The following is a 23,953-nucleotide window of genomic DNA, read 5'->3' on the forward strand; positions in this document are numbered from 1 at the left end:
TTCCCTAATGTGTTATTTTTGGGTCAGCTACCTCATTTTTACACAGCACTATTGCTTATTCTACTAAGACATGCATATAGAGAAGGACAGCCTCAGATATTGTTAGCTAGAAAAGCGAGAAAGTGGGAAGTTGATGCATCTCTCACAAGGTGGAAAACCTCAAATACAAGGAAACAAGTCAATTACTCCCCACCCACAGACAGCTCTCAGACCTTCACCGTTTGCCCCTAGAGAAATAGCATTAGTAAGATAAACTCTTTAGATGTTACTTCCTTTGTCAGTTTAGAGCAGGTGAGGTGAGAAAGCAACTGTGAAGGATTAGTTAGTCTCATTTCCTCTGGAATCATACTGCTCAGGGTTTCTCTATTGCCCTGATTTTATTCCTGAGTCCACCAGGACTAATCCCAGTTGGAGCAGATATAATACACAACACTGTGTATTCAAGGCAAATCTGGCAAACAGCCAGAGAAGCTCAATACCTTCTGTTCCTCTTTTACCCTCTCACAGATTTCCAAGCTGCCTCCTGTTCCAAGCCAAAGCAGCACACAGAAATCTAAAAACAAATCCACCCCCACTCCCACATTATCTGGGGAGGTCTTCCAGCTTCCTTAAGTTCTCCTGGGACTAAAGAAATAGCCAGATGTGCCACATCAGCTTATTTCCTTGAAATGACTGGATGATTTTTAAATGTAAACAAGATATGCATGTTTTCTTTCCTCACTAAATTTACCTAGAATTAGATCATTCAGCTGAATGGGTCCTTTAAAACCCCTTTCTAATTACAAAACCTATTTCTATCAGCCTAGCTTCCTTTTTCCCTCTTTACTTCTCCATTTTGTGTTTTAAGAAGAAAGCAGAAGTCTAAACCAAACAGCTCGTGTACCTTTAGTTGTGAGACCCACCTATTGCTAATGGAGGTATTATTTGATGTCATCTGAGTCACTGCATGGAAGATTTACCATCTCAAGAGATATTAGAAGGACTCAAATATAAGTTTTATTATGACATTATCTTCAGTTGCAACAAAATAAAAGGTTCCTGGATCAGTTCCAAAGGGTATGTTTGGCAAATAAGCATATGAAAACACTCAACATCATATATCATGAGGAATTGCAAATTAAGGCAACAATAAGATACCACTACACACCTGCTAGAAAGGCCAAAATCCAGAGCACTGACAGTATCAAATGCTGGGGAGGATGCAGAGCAACAGGAACACTCATTCTTTGCTGGTGGGAAAGCAAAATGTTTCAGCCACTTTGGAAGACAATTTGGAGTAACCCTACAATCCAGCAATCACAGGACCTTGTTGGTTATCTATTTTATATGTAACAATATGTATATATATATATATATATATATATATATAATATAATATGTATATTTTAATCCCTAACTCCTAATTTATCCCTCTCCCTGCTTTTCCACTTTGGAAAACCCTTTGTTTTCTAGGTCTGTGAGTCTGTTTTTATTTTGTAAATAAATTCAGTTGTATCATTTTTTTAGATTCCACATATAAGTGATATCATATGATATTTGTCTTTGACTTACTTCACCTAATATGATAATCTCTAGGTCCATCCATATTGCTGCAAGTACTCTTAAAACAGGTTAAAATATCTATTTCACTTGTTCGGTGATGATATATTAGTGTGAGAAAGATCAATTATCTGATTTCTCAATTCATGGTTTACAGCTTAGTTTGAAATAATTACTCCATTACTGTGACAAGTAATGGATTAAAGTCACTGGTGAAAAGGTTGGGTCGATGAGCTGAATTAAGCCTACACATTCTTCCCTTTTGGGGTTCTTTTCCTACTGGGTGTGAGTATAGCGTGGGTTAGGGCAAGTAGTCAAGAATCTGTATCTGTGAAATACCTGGGGGATACCAGTGTGAAAGCCCAGGAAAAAGGCAAAGTCAGGTTCTCAAGTTTGATCCAATAACGATACCACCATGAAAACTCTCAGAAACAGGAAGAGCTGTGCTCCTTCTGATTTTTATGTATTTGTTTGGTTGGCTTTCTCTGTTTATGTAGTTTTATTATCCTTGTTGCTAGTATGTTTGTTTTTATTTTATGGGTGCTATCCATCTCCTATCAATCCTGTTTACTTCTCTTGTTTGTTTACTATTTTGTCTTCAGATAGTTTGGAGTAAAACTTAGAGCTCATACTTATCAAACTTGTAGGGCTGTATGTTTTATATTTCACTGGTCTCATCTTACCCATGGCTTTATGGTTTCTGGAACTTTCTTGCTTGTTTTCTAATTCTCTTAACTGTTTCTCTTCCTTTTGTTATACTTTTTGAAACCTCCACAATTTGTGTGTGCACAGTGTGTGTGTATGCTTAATGAAGGGTGGTGTATGTAAATATATTAAGAGACTCCTTAAAAAAATAAACAAATAAAACGCTTCATTTCAGGCTAACCTCGATAAACCTGATGAACCATGACTTCATACATGCTATTGTTGAATCTCATTATCTCCCCAGAATGCTCCCTTCTTCTTGTTTCCTTTATAGGCCTGACAAACCTGCTATTTTAAGGTTTAAGTGGCACCTCCCTGAGAAATTTCTCATGCCCTCCTTTGATAAATATTTCCCCCATGCTCCCTTGTGCTGTTATTTTAGCAATAAATTTATTTCTGTATTTATTTACGCCAGTCTTTAGAATGAGGCTGTGTGTCCCAGGACATCAGGGAAAGAGGTTAATCTTTCTATCCCAAAGGTCAACATAGTAAATTAACATTTTTTTAACATCTTTATTGGGGTATAATTGCTTTACAATGGTGTGTTAGTTTCTGCTTTATAACAAAGTGAATCAGTTATACATATACATATGTTCCCACATCTCTTCCCTCTTGCGTCTCCCTCCCTCCCACCCTCCCTATCCCACCCTTCTAGGTGGTCACAAAGCACCGAGCCCGATATCCCTGTGCCATGCGGCTGCTTCCCACTAGCTATCTACCTTACGTTTGTTAGTGTATATATGTCCATGCCTCTCTCTCGCCATTTTTGCAAATGTTTGCATTAAAGAACAAAAGAAAACAACCAGGTAAGTGTAAGTTGCATAATGCTAAATCCAGAGTCTTGACCAAAGACTTTTGTTAAGGACTTTTTGAGTACTTACCATTTTCCAGGCTCTGTGCTATCAATAGCGGCAAGAATGGGGAGAAAAATTAAAAGTTATTTTCAGAAGGAGTGGACAGCCAAGGGGCATAAAGTTTGACACCAACATCAGATAAATTTTCACTGGTAACACTGTAGAAAGGAAATTATAGCTGGAGATAAAGGGGAATTTCTCTACTTAGTACTATAATGTTAAATGTGCCTTTCTGTTCAAAATAGTTTTGCTGCAGACAGTGTGGTTGTGTAGAAGGAACTAAAAACTTGGAGTCAGAATAGTTGGGTTTGAGACCCTATTTCAACACATCCTAGCTGAATAATCTAGAGAAAAATAACCTACTCTCATTTTTATCTCTGTTTTCTCATCTGTAAAATGAGGACACTGTTGTAAGGATTAAGCGAAGACATACATGCACACACATACACACAGGCTTGCATAAATCATATGGTACTCTACAGTTGTAAACTTTTATCATTACCCTATGATATTCTAACTTTAAAAAAAAAATCATCAAATTTACAATCAGTTGTGATTTCATTTTTTTCTAATAGTTTTGTGGATTCAGCGCTTGTTGATTTCCCTCAAATATCAATTCCAGGTCATTTTACATGGCAGCCCCAAATCTAGAACAGTGTTTGATTTGACCCAGAAGTTCTGGCTGAGATTTAGACTTAATGGAAGGGGCGGAATTGCCTCCAGCTGTTTTAAGGAGAAAATAAATATATTAAAATGATATTAGGCTCTTAAGCCTTTTAAAGGAATGACATTCTGATATATTCTACAACGTGGATGAACCTTGAAAACATTGTGCTAAGTGAAATAAACCAGTTACATGAAAGAAAAAAAATACTGGATAATCCCACTTATTAGGGTACCTAGAATTGGCAAATTCATATGGACAGAAGGTGAAGAAAGGTTATCAAGGCCTGGGGGAAGTAGTAATGGGAAGTATTTAACGGGTACAGAATTTCTGTTTGGGATGATGACCAAGTTTTGAAAATGGATAATGGTGATGGGTACACAGCCTTGTGAATGTACTTATGCCACTGAATTGTAAACTTAAAATTGGTTAAAATGGTAAAATTTTAATCTATATTTTCAGAAAAACAGCCAGGTTTAAGAAAATGGGCAAAGGAGCCTAACAGACATTTTTCCAAAGAAGACAGACAACAGGTATGTAAAAAAGTGCTCAACCTCCTTGATCATCAGGGAAATGCAAATCAAAACCACAGTGAAATATCACCTCACACTTGTTAGGATGGCTAGTGTCAAGAAGGCCAGAGATCAGAAGAGTTGGCCATGGTGTGGAGAAAAGGGAAACTTTGTGCACTGTTCGTGGGAGTGTTAATTGGTACAGCTGCTATGGAAAACATATGAAGATTCCTCCAAAAAATTTAAAATGGAACCACCATATGATTCAACAATTCCACCTCTGGGTATTTATATAAAAAAATTAAAATTAGGGTCTCAGAGAGTTATCTGCAATCCCATGTTCATTGCAGCACTCTTCATAATACCCCAAATGTGGAAACAATGTAACATCAATGAATGAATGAGTTTTTAAAATGTGGTATGTATGTAATAAGGAATATTATTTGGCCTTTAAAAAGGAAGGAAATCCTGTCATATGCAACAACATGGGTGAACCTGTAGGACATTATGCTAAATGAAATAAGTGAATTATAGAAGGACAAATATTGCATGATTCCATTTATATGAGATGCCTGAAATAGGCAAACTCTTGGAAGCAAAGAACAGAATTGTGGTTGCCAGAGGCTGGGAGGGGAAAATGGGGAGTTGCCAATCAATGGGTATAAAATTTCAATTATGCAAGATGAATAAGAACTGGAGAGCTGCTGCCTAATATTGTACTTACAGGTAACAATACTTTGATGTACATTTAAGTATCTGTTAAGAGGACAGATGTCATGTCAAATGTTCTTACCACAATACATTTTTAAAAATTAATTTTATAAAAAAGAGTATGGACTTCAACACCAGGTGTGAGAGAGAAAAGAGTTAAATTTTAACAAGGAGATACTTTCATAGTAAACAGCATACCATAATTTTCTTCTGCTTAGGAATTTAGTTTCCATAACAATATTACTTATTTAGCAGATTAAGAATAGTAATATTGTATTAGTGTTGAGCAGAATAGCAGACTGTCCAGGGCTAATTGCTAAGCGATGTCTAAAGTTGTCATTGGCAAGGGAAGGTCTTTTTCTGGAAGCAATCTATAGCGGTGATGATGAAGTGGAACATGTGCCCTAATAATAGGAGCAGCTACTTTATTAGTCAGGATGGCTTCTGTCACAAATAAGAGCACATTTAACTTGAAATGGCTTAAACAATAAGAAGATTTTCTTGGTCATGCAACAGACGCCCCAAGAAAGTACACGGTGATGCAGGCAGTTACTAATCTACCAGTTCATGACATCATTAAAAGACCAGGTTTTATTCTTTTCATTTTTCTGCTCTATCTTATTCACTATATCAGCCATGCCCTCATAATCACAACATGGCTGCAACAGTACCAGATAGGATATCCAAATAGCCAGAAGGGACAAGGATATCTTTCCTAGAAATTCCTCAGCATATCTATCTCCTGTCTTGCCCATTGGCAAAAAAGGGGGGGGGGGGATGGGGGTAGGATGGGTTAATACACTTACCTCTAAATCAATCAACCACTGGTAAAGGAAATGAGATTATTATGATTGACTTAGAGTGATGATAGAAATGTATCCAGGAGATGGAGTTAGGATTATCTTTTTTGTTTAATTTTTTATTTTATATTGGAGTATAGTTGATTTACAATGTTGTGTTAGTTTCAGGTGTACAGCAAAGTGTTTAGTTATACATATTCATTTATCTATTCTTTTTCAGATTCTTTTCCCATATAGGTTATTACAGAGATTATCTCTTCATGCATGCATGAAAATGGAAATGCATATGGAAAACTGAACAAAATTTGGCTTCTGAAAAGCAAGAAAGGAGTTTTTGGTAAGGCAACCTACAATGTTTGTTCCATCACCAGTCAGCTAAGCTGATGGTTGCTGTGGGCAATGTGATTCCAGTGTTGACAAACCATTTGATTACTTTTAAAATGCTGGAGATCTGGATGTTTATGCAGGATCTCCCAAGTTTTAAATATTGGCAATACATTCAAAACATTAAAAAATACTTTTTGGCCAAAATCATTGAGGCCAAATAAAATAAATCTGCAGTCCAGACACATCCTGCTGGTCAGCAGTTTACAACTTCTGGTTTACGTTATTAATTTATTTAACTAAAACTTAGTTAGAAAGTACTACTAAGTTTCTACTAAAACTACTTAGAAAGTAATGTTCACTTTAAGCTTACCAGTAACTGAATTATACAAATTTCTATGAAAAAACAATTTAATTAATAAAGTCTTAATCAGTTGTAGTGAACTTCCAATGACACAGCTAATAAGAATTCCAGAAGATAATGTAGGGTAGGAAAAAGACATGATATAAACCAGAGAATGTTTGTATAATTTTCTGTGTAACTGAGGGTTCTAATTTGACAGTTTCAGGGTTAAAACAGTTAAGCTATTGCTAGTCATCCAATGAGGAGTATACAATTTTCTCCCATCCTTCCCAGTTTCCTGTGATTTCTTGTTTTTTGTTTTCATTAGAGGGTGAATTAATTCCTACTGAATGAGGAAATCAAGGTGCTCAAAACCCTTTAACAAGTATTAGTCAACATCACAGTAAAAAAGCGGGGGTGGGGGGGTGGGAAAGGTTAGGAAATTCACCTAATTAGAGATTTCAGCTTTATAACTCTTTCTTTAGAGCCATCCTCTTTCCCGTGAGTATAGAGAACAGAAAATTTTAATTCATACAAAGGTAATCAAGAGATGTCTCTCTTGAAAGTTTTATGTCTTCAAAGTATAATCAAGAAATAGTAACGTCCTTGAGTGTCAAGAGCAATATTAGTACATTTCTCTTCCATCCAGATGGTCCAGTCTTCTAAGTTGATCATTTACCCACCAATCCTTGTTTAGCTGTTACTTCAGACTTTTGGATTGGAGCCCTAAAAAAAGACAGAACTCTTAAATAATGAACTTTCCCTAAAAATTTAGATATTACATAACTTTGAACTATTAAGAAATTAAAATGATTTCTCTGTAGTCACTCTTCCTATTCTGTAGCTTGATACTTCACAGTGAAGGAGTGGAAACATAAGAGGGTAGAGAAAGGAGAGAAAAACATCACAACTGGGATTCAACTATCCACCTGGCCACTTATCAGTTGTAGAGGGTGGGGCATCAGGAGAAGAATTATGCCATGCCGAGTAATTTTTCTGTGGAGAATTTTCTCCCTCTCACTATCCATCCCTGGGTAATTTTTCTGAGAAAACAAAGAATATTGGGGTCATCATCACTTTCTAGCAAAGACCCTTACGTCTTCTTTCTCTTGGTTTTTGTCCAAGCTCAGAAAGAAGACATATACTAGAACCCAAAATATACTCATATAGACACGGTCCTTAGTGAGCATCTTCTCGGAAGACATGGTTAGCACTTCTGTCCTTGATTCTAGGAGGGCTACAAGATTAGAATAGTTTGGTTATAGATCTCTTACCTTAAGTGTAGACATTGGCTTATCCTTGAAAACAGCAGAGGAAAGTCCTTTTATGTCTTTATGCTGTATTAGGGACAAAAATAATGGGAGGGCGTTAGAAATGTTGTGCAGTTCCCATCTTTGCTATACTTATTTCCTTATTTAAATCCTTCCTACCTCCTTGTCACTTATTTTAAATTCCACCCAACCCTCAGGGTCCAGTACAAATTCCAACCACTTAGTCAATGGACCTTCCTCTTACTTTCCCATTCCTACCCCATTCGTTGTCCCCTCGCCATACTTCTCTCAGTAGTATTGCCTGCTTTGGCACACGTAATATATGAGGAGTTAAGTGCTCCATATGCATATGATTTGTTTTCCTACCAAAAATGTAAAAATTATTGAAAAAAATGACCTTAAGTTTTAATTCCTTCTCATGTACTCACAACAAAGTACCAAGTATGAGGGGAGTATGTTCAGGATCCACTTGAGCGAATGACTCTACCTGTTACTTCATCAGTGCTTGGCCTTTATTCTGGGTGTGCCTTCATGTGCTCCGTTTTTCATACCCTTCCTCCTCTAGAACACTGTGAATAATATAGACCTTATTCTGTCTAGAATAAACAAGTACAGTCTAATTTATAATACAATTTTGTATCCTCCAAAAAGAGCGTCTAGAAACTAACCTGTGAAGGAGACAGTTCAACTTCTACAGCAGAACCATTTATCATTTCTTAACAATTATGTAACAGTAGAACTATTTTTAACAGTAAAAAAATTAATAGCCATTCTAATTTGTAGATAGTGAGTAGGCCTTCTTTCTCAGATATTCCTATGGGCTACGATATCCCAGGTTAGCTTAGCGTATCCTGAAAGGGAACCCAGAGATCTGAAGACACGCTTCACATTGGGCACAAGAGACATTTAAAACACCACCAGTGACCATCTGATACTTACAAGGAAAGAGAATGACACAGATGTAGGAATCAGCGGTGGAGAAAAATCTGGCTTTGTAATTAGCTAGTAAGAAGGTAAAAAAAAAAAAAAATTAAAAAAATGGGGCCTCGAAAACAGGTGTGCTTAACGGAAAGGCTTAAATCACTTTCAGAAACGGAGAACTAGGAATCTTCTAAACATGTACATTTAATTGCTTTCACTAAGGGGCGCACATGCAGTTCAGAAACAAGCTCAATGCCAACAGACATATGATGAAGATGGCATTCTATGAAGCAGATAGGTTCTCTTCTTTAATGAATTAGCTTTTCAGACCCAGTAACTCAGTTTGAAGGGTTAAATTTAGTAGTATAATGGAAAGGCAAGCTCGTATTTCGTCTTTTCAAAACGTTTTGCAGAAGAATCCATACTTTCTATGAATATTCACACAGATCTGAACATTCTCCTGAAGAAATAATTGGGCATTGTGGGTTATGTCTTTCACTAGTATTCCCCTGAGGTTAGATTGGAAGGGATTTTTAAGAGCCGTTACCAACTCACAACAGAAGCTGGAGGCGCATCCTCCTCTGCCAGAAGGTCAGGTGTGTCAAGCTTCATCTAAAAAGAAAAAAATAAAATTTTAAAATGGGTTTATATGAAATCATGTGTGTGAAAACTTTGAAAATTGTAAAGCACTATAGAATTTAAAGAATGCTTCATTCAATAAAAATAAATTTTAAAAATGATCGGTGTCCTAATTTCAGCTTCCAAATAAGCAGCCATTTCTGATGTGAGCTCAGAACTAAGATGACACTAAGAGATTGGATGGAAAATCACAGTGGCCCAGCTGCTGCATTCTGCTGTGTACAGAGCTATCAGAGATGGGTAAGTTTCCATCAAAAACATTATTACCAATGTCATTGTCATTAGGCAATTGCCACTTAAATTTTTAAACTTGCAGGACACAACTAGGGCATTAAGGATTATACATATTACAGGTGTTGTCATACAAGTATACATATTATTGTCATTATTGGGATATTGCAAAAGGAATAAGGAATCAACCTAGAATCCCAGAGAGAAAAGGAGAGAGAGCTGGCATCTGCCCTCCCCTTTCTCTTTATTCTCTTTGCATTTTGTGAACCCCAGCAAAGCAGCCTCTGAATTGTAGAGAGACTCTTGCATTGAACAAAAGGCAAAGGTGAACTTTCTGAATGTGTAGTTCAGAGCCCACAGTCCTTGCTACATACTAACTAGTGAGATGGATTTGTAAAACACTGCTGAGTAGAAATGACAGCTAGCTGGTCAGGACAAGAGTGAGAGAATCACAAACTGGGACCCAGGGCAAACACAGTACAGACTATGGTTCACCTCTTGGGGTTGAACAGCCTTCGCCGTCTGTGATTTCCTCTTCTGCTTGTGTGGCCCGGTGTCAGTGGTAGACAGTGGCCTGTATGTGAAAGCATATCATATAAACTGACTTAGAAATTCCTTCCCCGTGAGAGGGAGATTCAAGAGAAGTCTGCTAGTGTCCTCTGCCCATTGTTTCATACTTGGTAATTAACTGGGTTTTCATCTGCTCCCTAGGGCATCCTGCAGGTTTCCTTGTCTTGTAATTAATAATCATTACCACTAATTTTCTTTTCCATTCTCTACCAATCCCTGAAACCTAATAATGAAGATGCTGAATCCAGCTTTTATCTAAATTATGCCATTTACTTAAAGATTTGTTTTATTCATTCAGTATTTATTAAAAGCCCATTCTGGGTGAATAAATCAATTTTTAAAAAATGCTAGAAAGAGACTGTAGTGTCAAGATTATCTTTGAAAGACTGACTGATGCATGTGCAAACCTAGACTCCATTACTTACTTTGTAAGACTCTGAACATGTTAGTTTATCTCCCTGAGCTTCTGTTTCCACATCAGTAAAAAAGTGAAGTGCCTAGCCTTGCAGGACTGTTGTGAGGATCAATCTATAACACCTTTTCATCTATAAAATGGGAATAATAGGAACTATTATTTCCTTATGAAGATTAAATGACATATGTAAAAGGGCTAAGCAGAGTGCTTGTCATAAAGCTATGAGCGATACATTTTAGATACTGTATTTGGATAATGAGCATAAACATCTTTAATAATGAGAGTTATTAATTATAAACGGTGATTAATAGAAGAGAAAAAGGAGATCTTACTGTGAAGAATTTCCCAATAAAAAGAATAACTAGCTTCTGGTCCAAGAAAAATGTATCTGTACTTATTTCTGAGTATTTGAAGTAAACTAAAATTAAATTAGATAATTTGGGTCCTTACATTTGAAGTGAATTAAAGGCCAAAAACGTCCCCAAGGCAAGATAATGCCTACCTCTGGACTTCCTTCCGCTTTCCTCTGGTGCTTTGGTATCGGGTTACTATAGCAACCACCACAAATATGACGGCCACAGGGAACAGCACCCCAACCACAATGGAGAAATCTGCAGCCAGGAGAACGAGGGCCTCGTGAGAATAGGGGAAATTCACAAGTATACATCACACTGGTCCTTATTTCTTTATTTTATTTTATTTTTTTTGCGGCATGTGGGCCTCTCACTGCTGTGGCCTCTCCCGCTGCGGAGCACAGGCTCTGGACACGCAGGCTCAGCGGCCATGGCTCACGGGCCCAGCCGCTCCGTGACATGTGGGATCTTCCCGGACCGGGGCACGAACCCGTGTCCCCTGCATCGGCAGGCGGACTCTCAACCACTGCACCACCAGGGAAGCCCCCTTATTTATTTATTTATCACAAACTCTGCCTACCTTTTCCCCAAAGGACATGCAGTCCCTGGAACATCTCTCATAGCCAGTAAAATGAAAATATATTTTGATAATGATTATTATAATATTATTTAGATAGAACAAAGTAAGAGGATGTCTAGGGAGAACATTTTACATGAGATAGGTAAAGCATCATACTACTGGGAATTCTTAGAAGGGATGATGTTTGTAATAAATTGAAAACAAAGGGCTGAAAGAATATGAAGTAAGGAGGATGCGGAAGAGGAGGGAAACATTGTTAAAATTCAGCCTTGGAATAAAACCAGTGAAAAGAATCTGAAGACTTGAAATCATATTCCTCTTAGTAGCAAGTAGAAGCTGAGACGTGAAAAAGAGAATTGATGGATAACTGATAAGTGATAGATAGACAGGACATAAGTGAGTGTCCTGCTGACGTTTGCTCTATAGTGGAATTATTATGGACAAAAAAATTATGTGACCTTGTGAACTGGGGAATGGTTCTAACAAAGTTTTTTGATTTATAGGGTGTTTTTTACCTACTAATCTAATAATGAATGCAACTTCAATCTTTTGTTATCTCATGTATTCATTTCTCTTATAATAATCTGAAAGCACAAAGACCAGGAGGTACAAGTTTGAAGAGCAATGCAAACAGCTACTGCTCTCTTATTACAGAGATGGCGGAGATCAGTAAATGAATAATAAGAATGATTTTTGCATAAATGCAAGAAAAGTTCACAAGTGTGAGCACACATGCGTGCAGAGAGATAGAGACCTCAGAAGTAGAATTCTAGGTAAGATAATAACAGTTCAAATACCTAATACTCTCTACCCTCCATAAAAATTCCTACCCAAAAAGTCAAAGGAAATAAAGTTCTGAAGCATCTGTGTTAGAAACAGTATAGATGCGTTCAGAATTTTAAAAGTGTACTTGCACTAACAACAGAATCGTAGCTATTTTCAAAAGAGTGACACGGTCCAGAGGAAATAAAGAGGAACTTGGCAGTACTTCACAGACATCCATAGTTTGAAAGGATGTGGTCTAGAGGTAAAGCCGAGGCATCAGGCAGATGGAGAGCACTATAATAGGAAGCAGGTTTACAGTTGAAGATGTCAGTGATTGAACAAAAAATACAGCCCTTTCTGTTTCTGGAAATGGTGGTCTAGGAAATTTGGACTAGCTCTCTCACTAAAAACAACGAATGAATTAAAAAAAAATCTTCCTAAAAGCACAGAAGTGCTGAAGAAATAGGGGGAAAATATTTTGGAGTGAGAGAAAATTACTTTGGAGTGAGAAAGCAGGAACTCAGAAACACAGGAAGGAAAACGATCATAAAAGGAAGCTCAGAAATGCGGAAAGGAATGAAAAGTAAATAAACCAAGAATGAACCTTAATGTAAACTGTGGACTTTGGATGGTAATCACATGTCAATGTAGGTTCATTAATTGTAACAAATGTTCCACTCTGGTTGGGGGGTGTTAGCGGTGGGAGACTGTGCATGTGTGGGGCAGGGATATAGGGGAAATCTCTGTACTTTCTGCTCAGTTTTACTGTGAACCTAAGACTGCTCTAAAAAGTAAAGTCTCTATTAAAAATAATAAAATGGAAATTTTTATGCTGGCCACGAAAAGAATATAAAATAAATGTATAATCTCCAAATTAATAAAAATAAAAATGAAGTGATTAAAATCCTCAGTAAGTCCATAAGAAAACAAGAAAGGAGAGAAAAAGGAACAGGAACCAGGCAGGAAAAATAAAAAGCATATAATAAGATTGTACATTATACCCAAATTTATCAGTAATTACATTTAATTTGAATGGACTAAGTTTTTAAAAAACGATTGAGACTAAAATTTTAAAATATATCTGTATTTTTTAAAATGAGAGACAGATATAAAACAGGATTCAGAAAGGATGAAAGTAAAAGTATGAAGAAAAAGTTATACCAAAGCAAAAGAGACCAAGAGAAATATGGTACAGCTACATTTTTCTCCAGGAACTGTGGACTTTAAAAGGCAAGAAGACTAGAGATACACAAAAGCATTTCATAATAACAAAAGTGTTAATTCACTGGGAAGACATACAATTCTAAACTTTACTGTAGATAACAGCATGGTCTCAAAATATATAGGTATTGATAGAACCAGAAGTAATAGCCAAATTCAGAGTTATAGTGGGGATTTTAACACTCTTGACTCAGTCATTGGTACAACAAACAAACAAGGTATCAGTAAGAGTTAATATATTACACACAGTTAACAAACATGGCATTAAAAACATATGGAAAACACTGCACGTAAGTGCAGAACACATATTTTTGTGTTCATAGACAGAACACTTACAATATGGGCTTATGCTGGGTCATAGAGCAAGTGTCAACAAATTTCAGCATATTCTCAACACAGTAGGTTTTCTGATCCCCATGGAATTATGCTAAGTATTAATTTAACAGAAGCTAGAAAATCTCCATATGCATGTATGTTAAGAAATAGATGTCTAAACAGTTCAAGGGCCAAAGAAGAAAGCAAATAGAAAATAGAAAATAATTTGAAACAAATGATAATGAAAACACCAATTACGATATGGTCTACAAACTGAAAATTAATGAGCCAAAGATTCCTTTCAAGATTTTTCTTTTAAAGATGAAATAAACTTAAGGAAATGGAATTGTATAAAGTAGAAATTGAAATAGCAAAAAAAATGTTAAAAAAACAAATCATAAAGAATAATAAGTTTTAAAATTTTGTTAGGATAATATAAAAAAAGAGAAAAAACAATGCTACAGATGCTATTGATATTGAAAAGATAAGTGAGTATTATGAGCACTCTTAAACCAAAACATTGACATTTAGGTGAAGTAGGTAAATGTCTAAGAAAAATATAACATAGTAAAACTTGCATAAGAAGAAATTAAATACCTGAAGGGTCTTACAGCTACTAAAGACACTGAATCTTTAACTAAAATATTGTCCAGAATTCTAGGCCTACATGGCTTACTGACAAGTTCTACCAGATATTTAAGGAAAGAGTCTTCCATTCTTATACAAACTCTTCCAGAGAATTTAAATGAATGAAAATGCTCCACTTCATTTAATATGTCTAGCATAACCATGATACTCAAATTTAGCAAGTACAGGCATCACTCATGAACATGAAATAATAGCAAACATCATCCATCAGTATCCGTGAGAGCTGTTTCCATGTTGGGTTTATCCAAAGTATGCACCGTTAGATAAATGTTCAAATATCAATCAATTTATTTTGCAATACCAACAGAGTAAAGAGGTAAAAATCTTAACCAATAAATAAAAAGTATTTGGTAAAATTCTTAGCAAACTAGAAATAGAAGTGAATTTTCTTGATCTAATGAAGAGGATCCAATATGTACAGAATACCTTCAGATAACAGGGCAAAATACTGAAAGTCTTTCCTAAGATTGGGAAAGAAACAAAGAGGCGTGCTATCTCTATTTCTATTCAGCATTGCACAAGAGTACTACTCAGTGAAGGAAAACAAGTATGAGAAATTAAAAATTTCTCAATTAAAAATTAAAAAAATTAAAAACAAGTATGAGAAATTAAAATTAAAATGGTGAAGATTAGAGAAGAAGCAAAACTGTCATTTTTCTTAAACAGAATGATTGAATATGTAGAAAGTCTAATGGAATCTACAAATAAATTACTAAAATTATTAAGAGAGGTTAGCAGACGTGCTTGATATAAAAATATACAAAAATTAGTTGACCTTCTATATTCTAGTAATAGTTGAAAAATATTTTTTCAAAAAATACCATTTAAAAATACAATAAAAATTAATTTCTTATAAAACAAATCAAACAAAATATATGTAAAATTTCTGTGGTGAAAACCATTAACTATTATTGGGCAAAATTAAAGAAGACTAAGTAAATGGATAGATATTTCATTTCAGTAGGTTTGGAATTCAATATTTTATATATGCTCATTTTCTGCAAGTAAATCTATAGCTGTAGTTTACACTAAATTAAAATCCCAACAGGAATTGTGTGTGTAACTTGAGAATCTGATTATAAAATTTATGTGGAAATACAAAACCTAATAACCAAGACATTCTTGAAGAACAATGTTAAAGGATCTCCTATAAGATAACAAAATTATTTTAAAGATACAATAATAAAAGAGTGTTATACTGGCATAAGGATAGCCAAATAGGGCCACCAGCAAAGAACAGATATCCCAGAACAACACACGTGCATGGACATACGTGCTTTATTAGAAAGTCATTTATGATATGAATAATGGTGTGACAACTGGGCATCTATCTGAGATAAAAATGAAATTGAACACTTTGTTGACACTTGCTCTATGACCCAGCATAAGCCCATATTGTAAGTGTTCTGTCTATGAACACAAAAATATGTGTTCTGCACTTATGTGCAGTGTTTTCCATATGTTTTTAATGCCATGTTTGTTAACTGTGTGTAATATATTAACCCTTACTGATACCTTGTTTGTTTGTTGTACCAATGACTGAGTCAAGAGTGTTAAAATCCCCATTATAACTCTGAATTTGGCTATTACTTCTGGTTCTATCAATACCTATATATTTTGAGACCATGCTGTTATCTACAGTAAAGTTTAGAATTGTATGTCTTCCCAGTGAATTAACACTTTTGTTATTATGAAATTGCACACTTTGTGTGCATCACACACAAAATAATTCCAGATACATTATAGACTTAAATTTGAAAAGGCAATACAAAAATCCTTTTTAGAAGATAATATATGGGTATACATTCATAACTTCAGGATAGGAAAATTGTCCTTAAAAAGGACACAAAAAGAAAAAAAACTAATCATCAAGGAAATGATTAACAAATTGACTACATTACAATTAAAAGCTTCTTTAGGGCTTCCCTGGTGGTGCAGTGGTTAAGAATCCTCCTGCCAATGCAGGGGACACGGGTTGAAGCCCTGGTCCGGGAAGATCCCACATGCCACGGAGCAACTAAGCCTGTGCTCCAGAGCCCGTGAGCCACAACTACTGAAGCCCGCACGCCTAGAGCCCATGCTCCGCAACAAGAGAAGCCACCGCAATGAGAAGCCCACGCACGGCAACGAAGAGTAGCCCCTGCTCGCCGCAACTAGAGAAAGCCCGCATGCAGCAACAAAGACCCAACACAGCCAAAAATAGATTTTAAAAATAATAATAATTAAAAAAAAGCTTCTTTAATCACATGACATCACGAAGAGAGTGAGAAAACACAGAATGAAGGGAGTTATTTGCAGCATATATAACTGAAAAAATAGCTTATATCAAGAATATATTAAAACTTACACAAGTTATTAAGGGGTCAGGGGAGACACCCAATAGAAGAATAAACAAAATGGCTTGAACAGATGCTTTGCAAAAAAACAAAATCCAAATGGCCAAAAAATAAGAAAAGATTTTATTATTATTATTATTAGTTACAAAGAGCAAGTCAGCCTAATCCCACACTGAAAGAAGGATCATACATACTGAAGAAAAACAGCCCAGGGAAATAAAAGAGACAGGGTGAAAAAACAAAACAACTCGACTCAAAAGAAACAGAGATAATCTAGAGAACAAAGTGAACCTACAAAAATTATGTCATATTCTTAGAGTTTTATGAGGATATTATATCTAGTACACATTCAGTCAAGGCTGCTATGAAAATGGAACAATCATAAAGCAAGAAAATTTGGAAAATTAAAATAAAATGACAAATATAAAATGTCAAGAAATCTTTTTGTATGTAGCACAAAAACATAAGAATGTGGAAAATATGATTAAAAAGTTGCTGTAGAAACTTTGGGGATTAATATTGTGGATTCAATATCTACAGAATAGGAATTCCAAGAGGAGTGGAAAAAAGACAATGAAATCTTACATAACAGGAAATAAAAGCTTGGAAGAGGAGAGTAATTTTCTCACATTAGATGTGCAATATTACTTACTGAAGACCATGGAAGAACCACCGCAATCAGGAGGGGCCCATCCTTCTTTACACTGACATTGGAGCTCGTGGTCACACACCTAGAGGAGCAATGATCCTGTTAGTTTTCTCACTGGACTAATCCCCAACCCGAGGGTTGATTCATCCATAATTAAGTCCATTCCAAAAAAAGAACAACCTCTGCTCTGTAGCCTTTCAACTGTCTACGTAATGTATGAATCAGTAATAGTAATTTCAGTACCAGGTTCTCTGAAGGAATTTTTCATTGAATAAAACTAGTGAGAAGTTAGATAATAATTTTAATCATTCAACGCTGAAACATTATTTTAACATCATCCAAACTGTCTGACCTAAAATGACACAAGATTCAGCAAGCCTGGGGAAACATTGTCAAGACTTACAGCATGTCCTTTGCATTTAGAGGAGCAATTGGCCGATCTGTAAGTTCTTTCGACATCCACACATTCTGCATTAATGCAAACCTGAAAGTGATATGAAAAACAAAAAGTAGACATGAATGTCCAGTGGTTTCAGTTCTGCAAACTGTTGACTCTTTGGTATTTAGCCTTGTATTTTTAGTTACTATTACTGTTATCAAACTTGCCTTTTCATTAGGGAAATCACCGAATCCTTTTGAAAATAGGAATATGGAATCTAGATCATTTTTATAATAAAATATTTAGGAAGTCCTCTTTAAAGAAGATTTCCTTACTTCACATCATATCTCATGGGTCATCTTTAATGCACCTCTTTTGTCCAACTCTGAAGACTGAGAGCACTGAGCTAAGCATTGTACATGGTACAAGGTACGCATCCTAAACAAAAATACTATGGAAAACATGGTAATATCACATCATCTCCAATATTAAGATAATTATCATTTATGTAAAAATAAATAGTATTGTTACAATTTTTTTCATTATTATCATCAGAATGGCTATCATTTATTGAGACCATACCAATTTGGGGGAAATAAAATTTACCTAAATTTAACAACCTAGTGCTAAGCACATAATAGGTACTTATTAAATAACATTGAAGGCAAGAATGCAGTCATGTATACGTGAATGGCATAAACATTACTTTGAAAAACTGTGCTCCATGAAACACAAGGAGGCCTTGAGAAGCAAGCAAACAAAATGAACAAACAACCAGAACATTTTGAGTAAAAGCCACCATTAATCAATGTACCTTATTCTCTCCACACTTGGTTCCATTGGCTACTATGCTGATTTCTTGACTGCTGTCTTCAGGTTCAAATGTTTTACATGTCAGGAACGTTATTATATGTCCTTTCCAGAGCAGATAATCTGACCCACCATTACAGAACAACTTCCCACACAGGGCATCACTGAAGAAAAGCCGAAATTTGTTGCCTTTGAAATAGCAGGATCCAAAATGCAGTTTTATACAAATGTAAATCAGCTCCCTATCGATATTTAACTAATGGTATTTTCCCCTACGGCAGAGACTTCTAGTTCTCCTTTATACCAATTTCCCCCTTATTCTTCAGTAATAGAACCATTGAGTATTAGCAAGGCACAATGTTGCTCAAAAGAAAAATCCCATGGCTCTCATATTCCCAAATTTTGGCCAGTTGCCTAAATTCTAGCCAATGGGAAGGAAGCAGAATCTTAACTGCAGATTCTTGAGGGTGCCCTTATGTGAGGGTATATGTCCTCTTCTCAATATTTTCTCCTTTTTGCTTATTGGAATATGACGGTTGGAGTTGGAGAAGCCATCACAGACTGAGAGAAACATTTGGGAAAGGAGGTCATACGTATGATGGAGCAAGAAGCTATAAGGAGGATGGATGTCTAACATCATGGAGGGCACCTAGGAAATCAGTTTCTGTCTTGTTTCAAGCTAAGGTTATTTATTGCCATGAAGGGCAGCAGAATAATTCTCTTGACTGTAGTTGTATCGGTATAAGGCTGAGCCTCGGTGGTCACTCCAAGGCATCGTGTGTTACTGGAAGAACCCCTGCAAATTCAGATGAAACTGCTCAGCGCTCACTAAAGCCTTGCCTTCACTAGCAAGGGGAAGAAAGTCATCGCCAACAAAATTGGAATCAATTGCTTTTTGCAGAATTTAGAGGAATGCTATGAAAAACTCTTCGGAGAGTGGTAGAATCAGATTCTTCTGATGTCTCTGAGGCTTTTAGAAAATACCATTGAGGAGTGGAGAAAGGCATGCATTCTCTCCAGACTTGAGAGGGTGTTTTTCTTGAATCATTTAGGTAGAGCTTTATGAGGAAGGCTCTAGGACACAGGGACTTTCAGGCTTACTTCCCACTACAGCCAAAGGCTATCAAGAAGTGACCAGGAGGTCAGCCTGTGGGAAGAAATGAAATGCTTGTGCCTCTGGTTGCAGAAATTATCCAGTGTTCACACAAAGTTTTACAGGACAAGGGTGTATACACTCTACAGAGGAAAGATGGAGTTACCCTAGTCTCTTTTCCCTGTCACACCCTCTCAGACTAAATATTGCCACACTCCCACCCCACTCTCCCACACATATTGCCTTTTACATAATTTTCATGATTTCCTGTAAAGAAGAACCCACAGGGTATGATTATCTTTGAGGCTTAGACTCCCCAAGAGATGACCTTCTGTCCAAAATATAGTTTGTTTGGTAATATCATTGAGAAAAATCAGTGTTATTTTAATAGAAAATCTTTGAGAAATGCTGATTTTTTTCATTCAATCTCTGGTTACACATTAGTTTGTATGTGTAAAATTTGGAGCAGGTATAAAGTTTAATCTATTATCATTTGAATTTTAAAAGTCATCTTAAAATTGCAGAATCAAAGGAAAATATATAGAAAAAATCTCAAGTTCATCGCTTATGGTGTTCTATCATTTTTTTCAGACTATCAATATAAAAAGGACAACAAATTCTTTAGGTAAATTGTCAATCTTTCCCTTACTGTATTTTTTCTTTATGGAATGCCATGGCAAGTTTAAATAAAACTGTACAATCATCATATTGCTTATTTCTCTGAGTAGATACATATTTATACCCTAGAATCAAAATGAAAGACACTAGATGGAAAAGCATCTAAAGTATACTGGAGAATCAGTGTGCAAATTTCCAACCAGGCCCATTTAACTATTGCACGCTCGGTCTCATTCATTCATTCTATTTAACAACAGCTGTACTTGGTGTCCTTTGAAGCATCCATTATGAGAGACTGGAAAAAGTGGATCATTCCCTATTTGTCTTTTTAACTCAGTGCCTAGCCTAAAATATAGCATATAATAGTCACTCAATGAATGTTTATCAAATGAATGATGTCCAAATTCACTTTCTCTTTAAATGGGATAAATCTGAATGTGTCAAAATGAGCAGGAAGGTTCAAATAACAAGGCCACTTACTTTGCTTTACAGGGAATGCGTGTGTCATCCACTTTTCGACAGTACCCGTAACTTGACCCACCTTCATTCCTGCTAAAACATGACTTATCTGCAACCTGGGTTCCTGGGACCAGGCATAGTCAGTAGGCACACAGTTGAAAAGAAAAGAGATAAATAGTTCAGTGCCATAAAGGATTCATGGAACAGAAAACCAGCATGAGGAATACGATTTTAGCATCATCCCCTTGACCCTTCTTGGGAATATAGGTTGCACTAATTTGATATCAAGAGAGATGGCTAGAGTTAAAACAATCTTTTAGATAGCCTATTTTTGAATAATGGCTATCTAAATATTTGGAAACATCTGGATGATTGAAGACTTAGCTGGAAGAGCCGTAGTTATCGTAGTAGCAGCCCACAGGCAGATACTGGAATGTTATCCTGCTGGAGGGTGCAGCTGTGACAGGTACATGCTGTGCTTAGTCAAACTTCTACTCTGCCAGGCACAGAGATGAGCATCGCATGCTTAATTTCTCAGGTAATCTTCCTCAGATCCCCATCAGCTGGGGCAACAGAACACAGTGGTTAAGAGCTCAGGCGTTAAGTAAGAGCTGTGTGATCTTTGGCAAGTGCCTTAATCTCTTGGTTTGCTCTGTGTAAAAATGAGGATTCTATAATAGTACCTCCCCCACAGCGTTATTATGAGAATTAAATGAGTTAATATATGTGAGCCACTGAGGAGAGTGCCTGGTCTGTAGTACATGGTTCAGAAAGAAAATGCTGGCTGAAAATCCTTTGTAAATAAATATACCTGGGTACCGTTGCTAAGGAAAGGAGCACATTTTCTGTTTAGGTTGCACACACATTTTTCCAAATTCTCTGTGAAAAGATTGTACTAATTCATACTCTTACCAGAGCATATTAAACTAGGTGTTTTGTCACATCCTCACCAACACTAAGCATTAACTGTAACAAAGCTTTGCAATTTAACAAGTGTAGAAGATTAACTTGTCTTCATTTATATTTCTTACCATATATTGCATGTGCTGATGTATTAATAGTGTTTCATACTTCTTGCTAGTGAGTTAAAATGATTTTAATGTTTATTAAACACGTGTACTTCTTTATGATGAATTGCCTGTTTATTCCTTGGTCACATTTTCAATATTTGGAATTCCAAATGATTTATAGGAGGTTAAAGACAGTGATTTTCCCCCCTTATATGTGTTATAAGACTTTTCAAACTTTGAAGACTAATTTAAAATAAATGTGTGATCCTTGTGAATTGTAAAATTTGAAATTTTATTTAGGCAAATCTATTTTTCTGGTCTTTTATAAAGGCCACCTTTAAATATATGATTTAAAAGTTCTTCTCTATTCCAATATTGGATAAATATATTCAACATTAATTCAATAGATCACTTGGAACATTTACTAAAGTCAGGCACTGTGCTAGGATACACTGGGAATAACAACTATGAACAAAACAGTGTCTAGGTACTAGAAAATTTACAGATTTGTAAGGGAGGCGATATTGAAGGGTCAGGCAAAAAGAAGAAAGTAATAGTTTTTATCGCAGTGGTTTATAGCCAAGTAACAAAGGAGATGTTCAGAGCTTCATCTCTGTGCTGAAGATTTCCTTTCCCCAGGTTTCTGCCATATACTGAAGTTAGCCAAGGAAGTACAAGGTCTTTAACCAGCAAAGCCATCTTTGCTTGCAGCTGTAACTTAGCACGTCCATCTGCATTACCTATAAACTGGAGGAGAGCCAGAACCCAATTCCAGACCATCAGAGCACTTCCTGATGCACCAATGGTATCAAGCTTTCTCCTCAAATTGTGTCTCAGCTCACCCTAGCCTGATACAGAGGCTTTCATTCAGGGGTTTCTCTAGGTTCCTGTCCATTTATTTCCCAGGTGTCTTTTTTTCTGGGTATATTGTCTATCAGTGATTTTTGTTGCTTTCCCATCTTGTCTTATGTATATTTTCAGGAATTATAGAAAGTTTCCAGCATATGATAACCTTCCTCAAATATTTTTAGGAATATGTATTTCCCCTGTTAAAAATAGTCCTTCAGCCATTTAAGTAGGAATCTGGAAATGTAGCAGAAAATGGTATGAAAATTAAATATATCTACACAATATACATCATATCCAGGAAGTCCAACGAATTGATATTTTAAAAATTGCTCTTCTAATAAAGTTATTTAGCATAATTTAAATTTGGGTTTAAAGTTTTTGAAGATTCTTAAGTTATGCTTTTATTTTTAACTTCTTTTTTATGGTGTAATCAGAGAATATGACCTTTAAAATTCTGGTATTATGGACAAAATAAACATTTTAAAAACTTTCAATTTTCCTCACTGCTCCTTTGCATTCCACCCCTACACACACACACACACACACACACACACACACACACACACACACACACAATTCCAAGGGTCTGCTTAACTGGGAAGGATTTTGGTTAGAGCTGCCAGATAAAGTACAGGACATCCAGTTAAATTTAAATTCCAGATAAAGACTTTTTTTCAGCCTAAGTCTCACCCAAATATTGCATGAGACATACTGACACTTAAAAAAAAAATTATTTTTTTGAGACATACTGACACTTAAAAAAAAATTAATTAATCTGAAATTCAAATTTAACTGGACTGTCCTTATTTTTATTTGCTACATCTAGCAACACCAAAATTCTCTACTTATCCAGGATTTTGAGCAGTGGCACAGTCTCTAAGATGGAAGAAAGGGACAGAATGCTACTTTGGCCATGATTAAACACTGTCACTTGGAGTGATACGATTTTCCTTTGTATGTACAAAGGTAGTGCCAGCATCACTGGGGTTTGTCCTCCTACCTGGTCCCCATAGCTTGGTGCACTGCTCCTCCAGGGTGGGGCACATCCCCATCAAGCAGTAGCCCTTCCCATTTTGGCAAGGGAAGCCATTGACTTGGAATCGATCATCCAGGCAGAGACCAGATTTGCCATCACACGTTTCGGGCAGGTCACACTCATCTTTTGCTGGTCTGCACACCTCACCAGCCTTTTTAAACTATAGAGAAATAAAATTGGAGAGAAGGCTTTTTTTCCCACCTGACTTAACCCTAATATCTCAAATTGATTCAAATAACATTTTCCTTGTGGCCTTTTTTTGGCAACGTAGTTAGAGGCATCGTTCTGTTTTAGTTCACGTTTTCATTGTATAAGCTGAAGCCATCTCCTATA

At 36.1% G+C, this 23,953-nt stretch overlaps 1 protein-coding gene across 1 annotated transcript in view; it reads right to left on the reverse strand.

Moving 5' to 3' along the window:
- Positions 1-2,900: 2,900 nt before the first annotated feature.
- Positions 2,901-23,953, reverse strand: part of ADAM28 (ADAM metallopeptidase domain 28) — a 61,854-nt gene continuing 40,801 nt past the window's right edge. The window contains exons 14-24 of the mRNA XM_033429765.2: positions 23,585-23,780; positions 20,747-20,849; positions 18,560-18,719; positions 17,770-17,850; positions 17,370-17,448; positions 11,002-11,110; positions 10,010-10,088; positions 9,200-9,256; positions 8,663-8,725; positions 7,727-7,789; positions 2,901-7,178 (exon numbers count right to left, since the gene is read on the reverse strand). Of these exons, the coding sequence (XP_033285656.1) occupies positions 7,158-7,178; positions 7,727-7,789; positions 8,663-8,725; positions 9,200-9,256; positions 10,010-10,088; positions 11,002-11,110; positions 17,370-17,448; positions 17,770-17,850; positions 18,560-18,719; positions 20,747-20,849; positions 23,585-23,780 (1,011 nt within the window). The 3' untranslated portion in view covers positions 2,901-7,157. The remainder of the gene's footprint in view (positions 7,179-7,726; positions 7,790-8,662; positions 8,726-9,199; positions 9,257-10,009; positions 10,089-11,001; positions 11,111-17,369; positions 17,449-17,769; positions 17,851-18,559; positions 18,720-20,746; positions 20,850-23,584; positions 23,781-23,953) is intronic.

This window comes from Orcinus orca, chromosome 6 (assembly GCF_937001465.1).
Source record: "Orcinus orca chromosome 6, mOrcOrc1.1, whole genome shotgun sequence".
NCBI classification, from domain to species: domain Eukaryota; kingdom Metazoa; phylum Chordata; class Mammalia; order Artiodactyla; family Delphinidae; genus Orcinus; species Orcinus orca.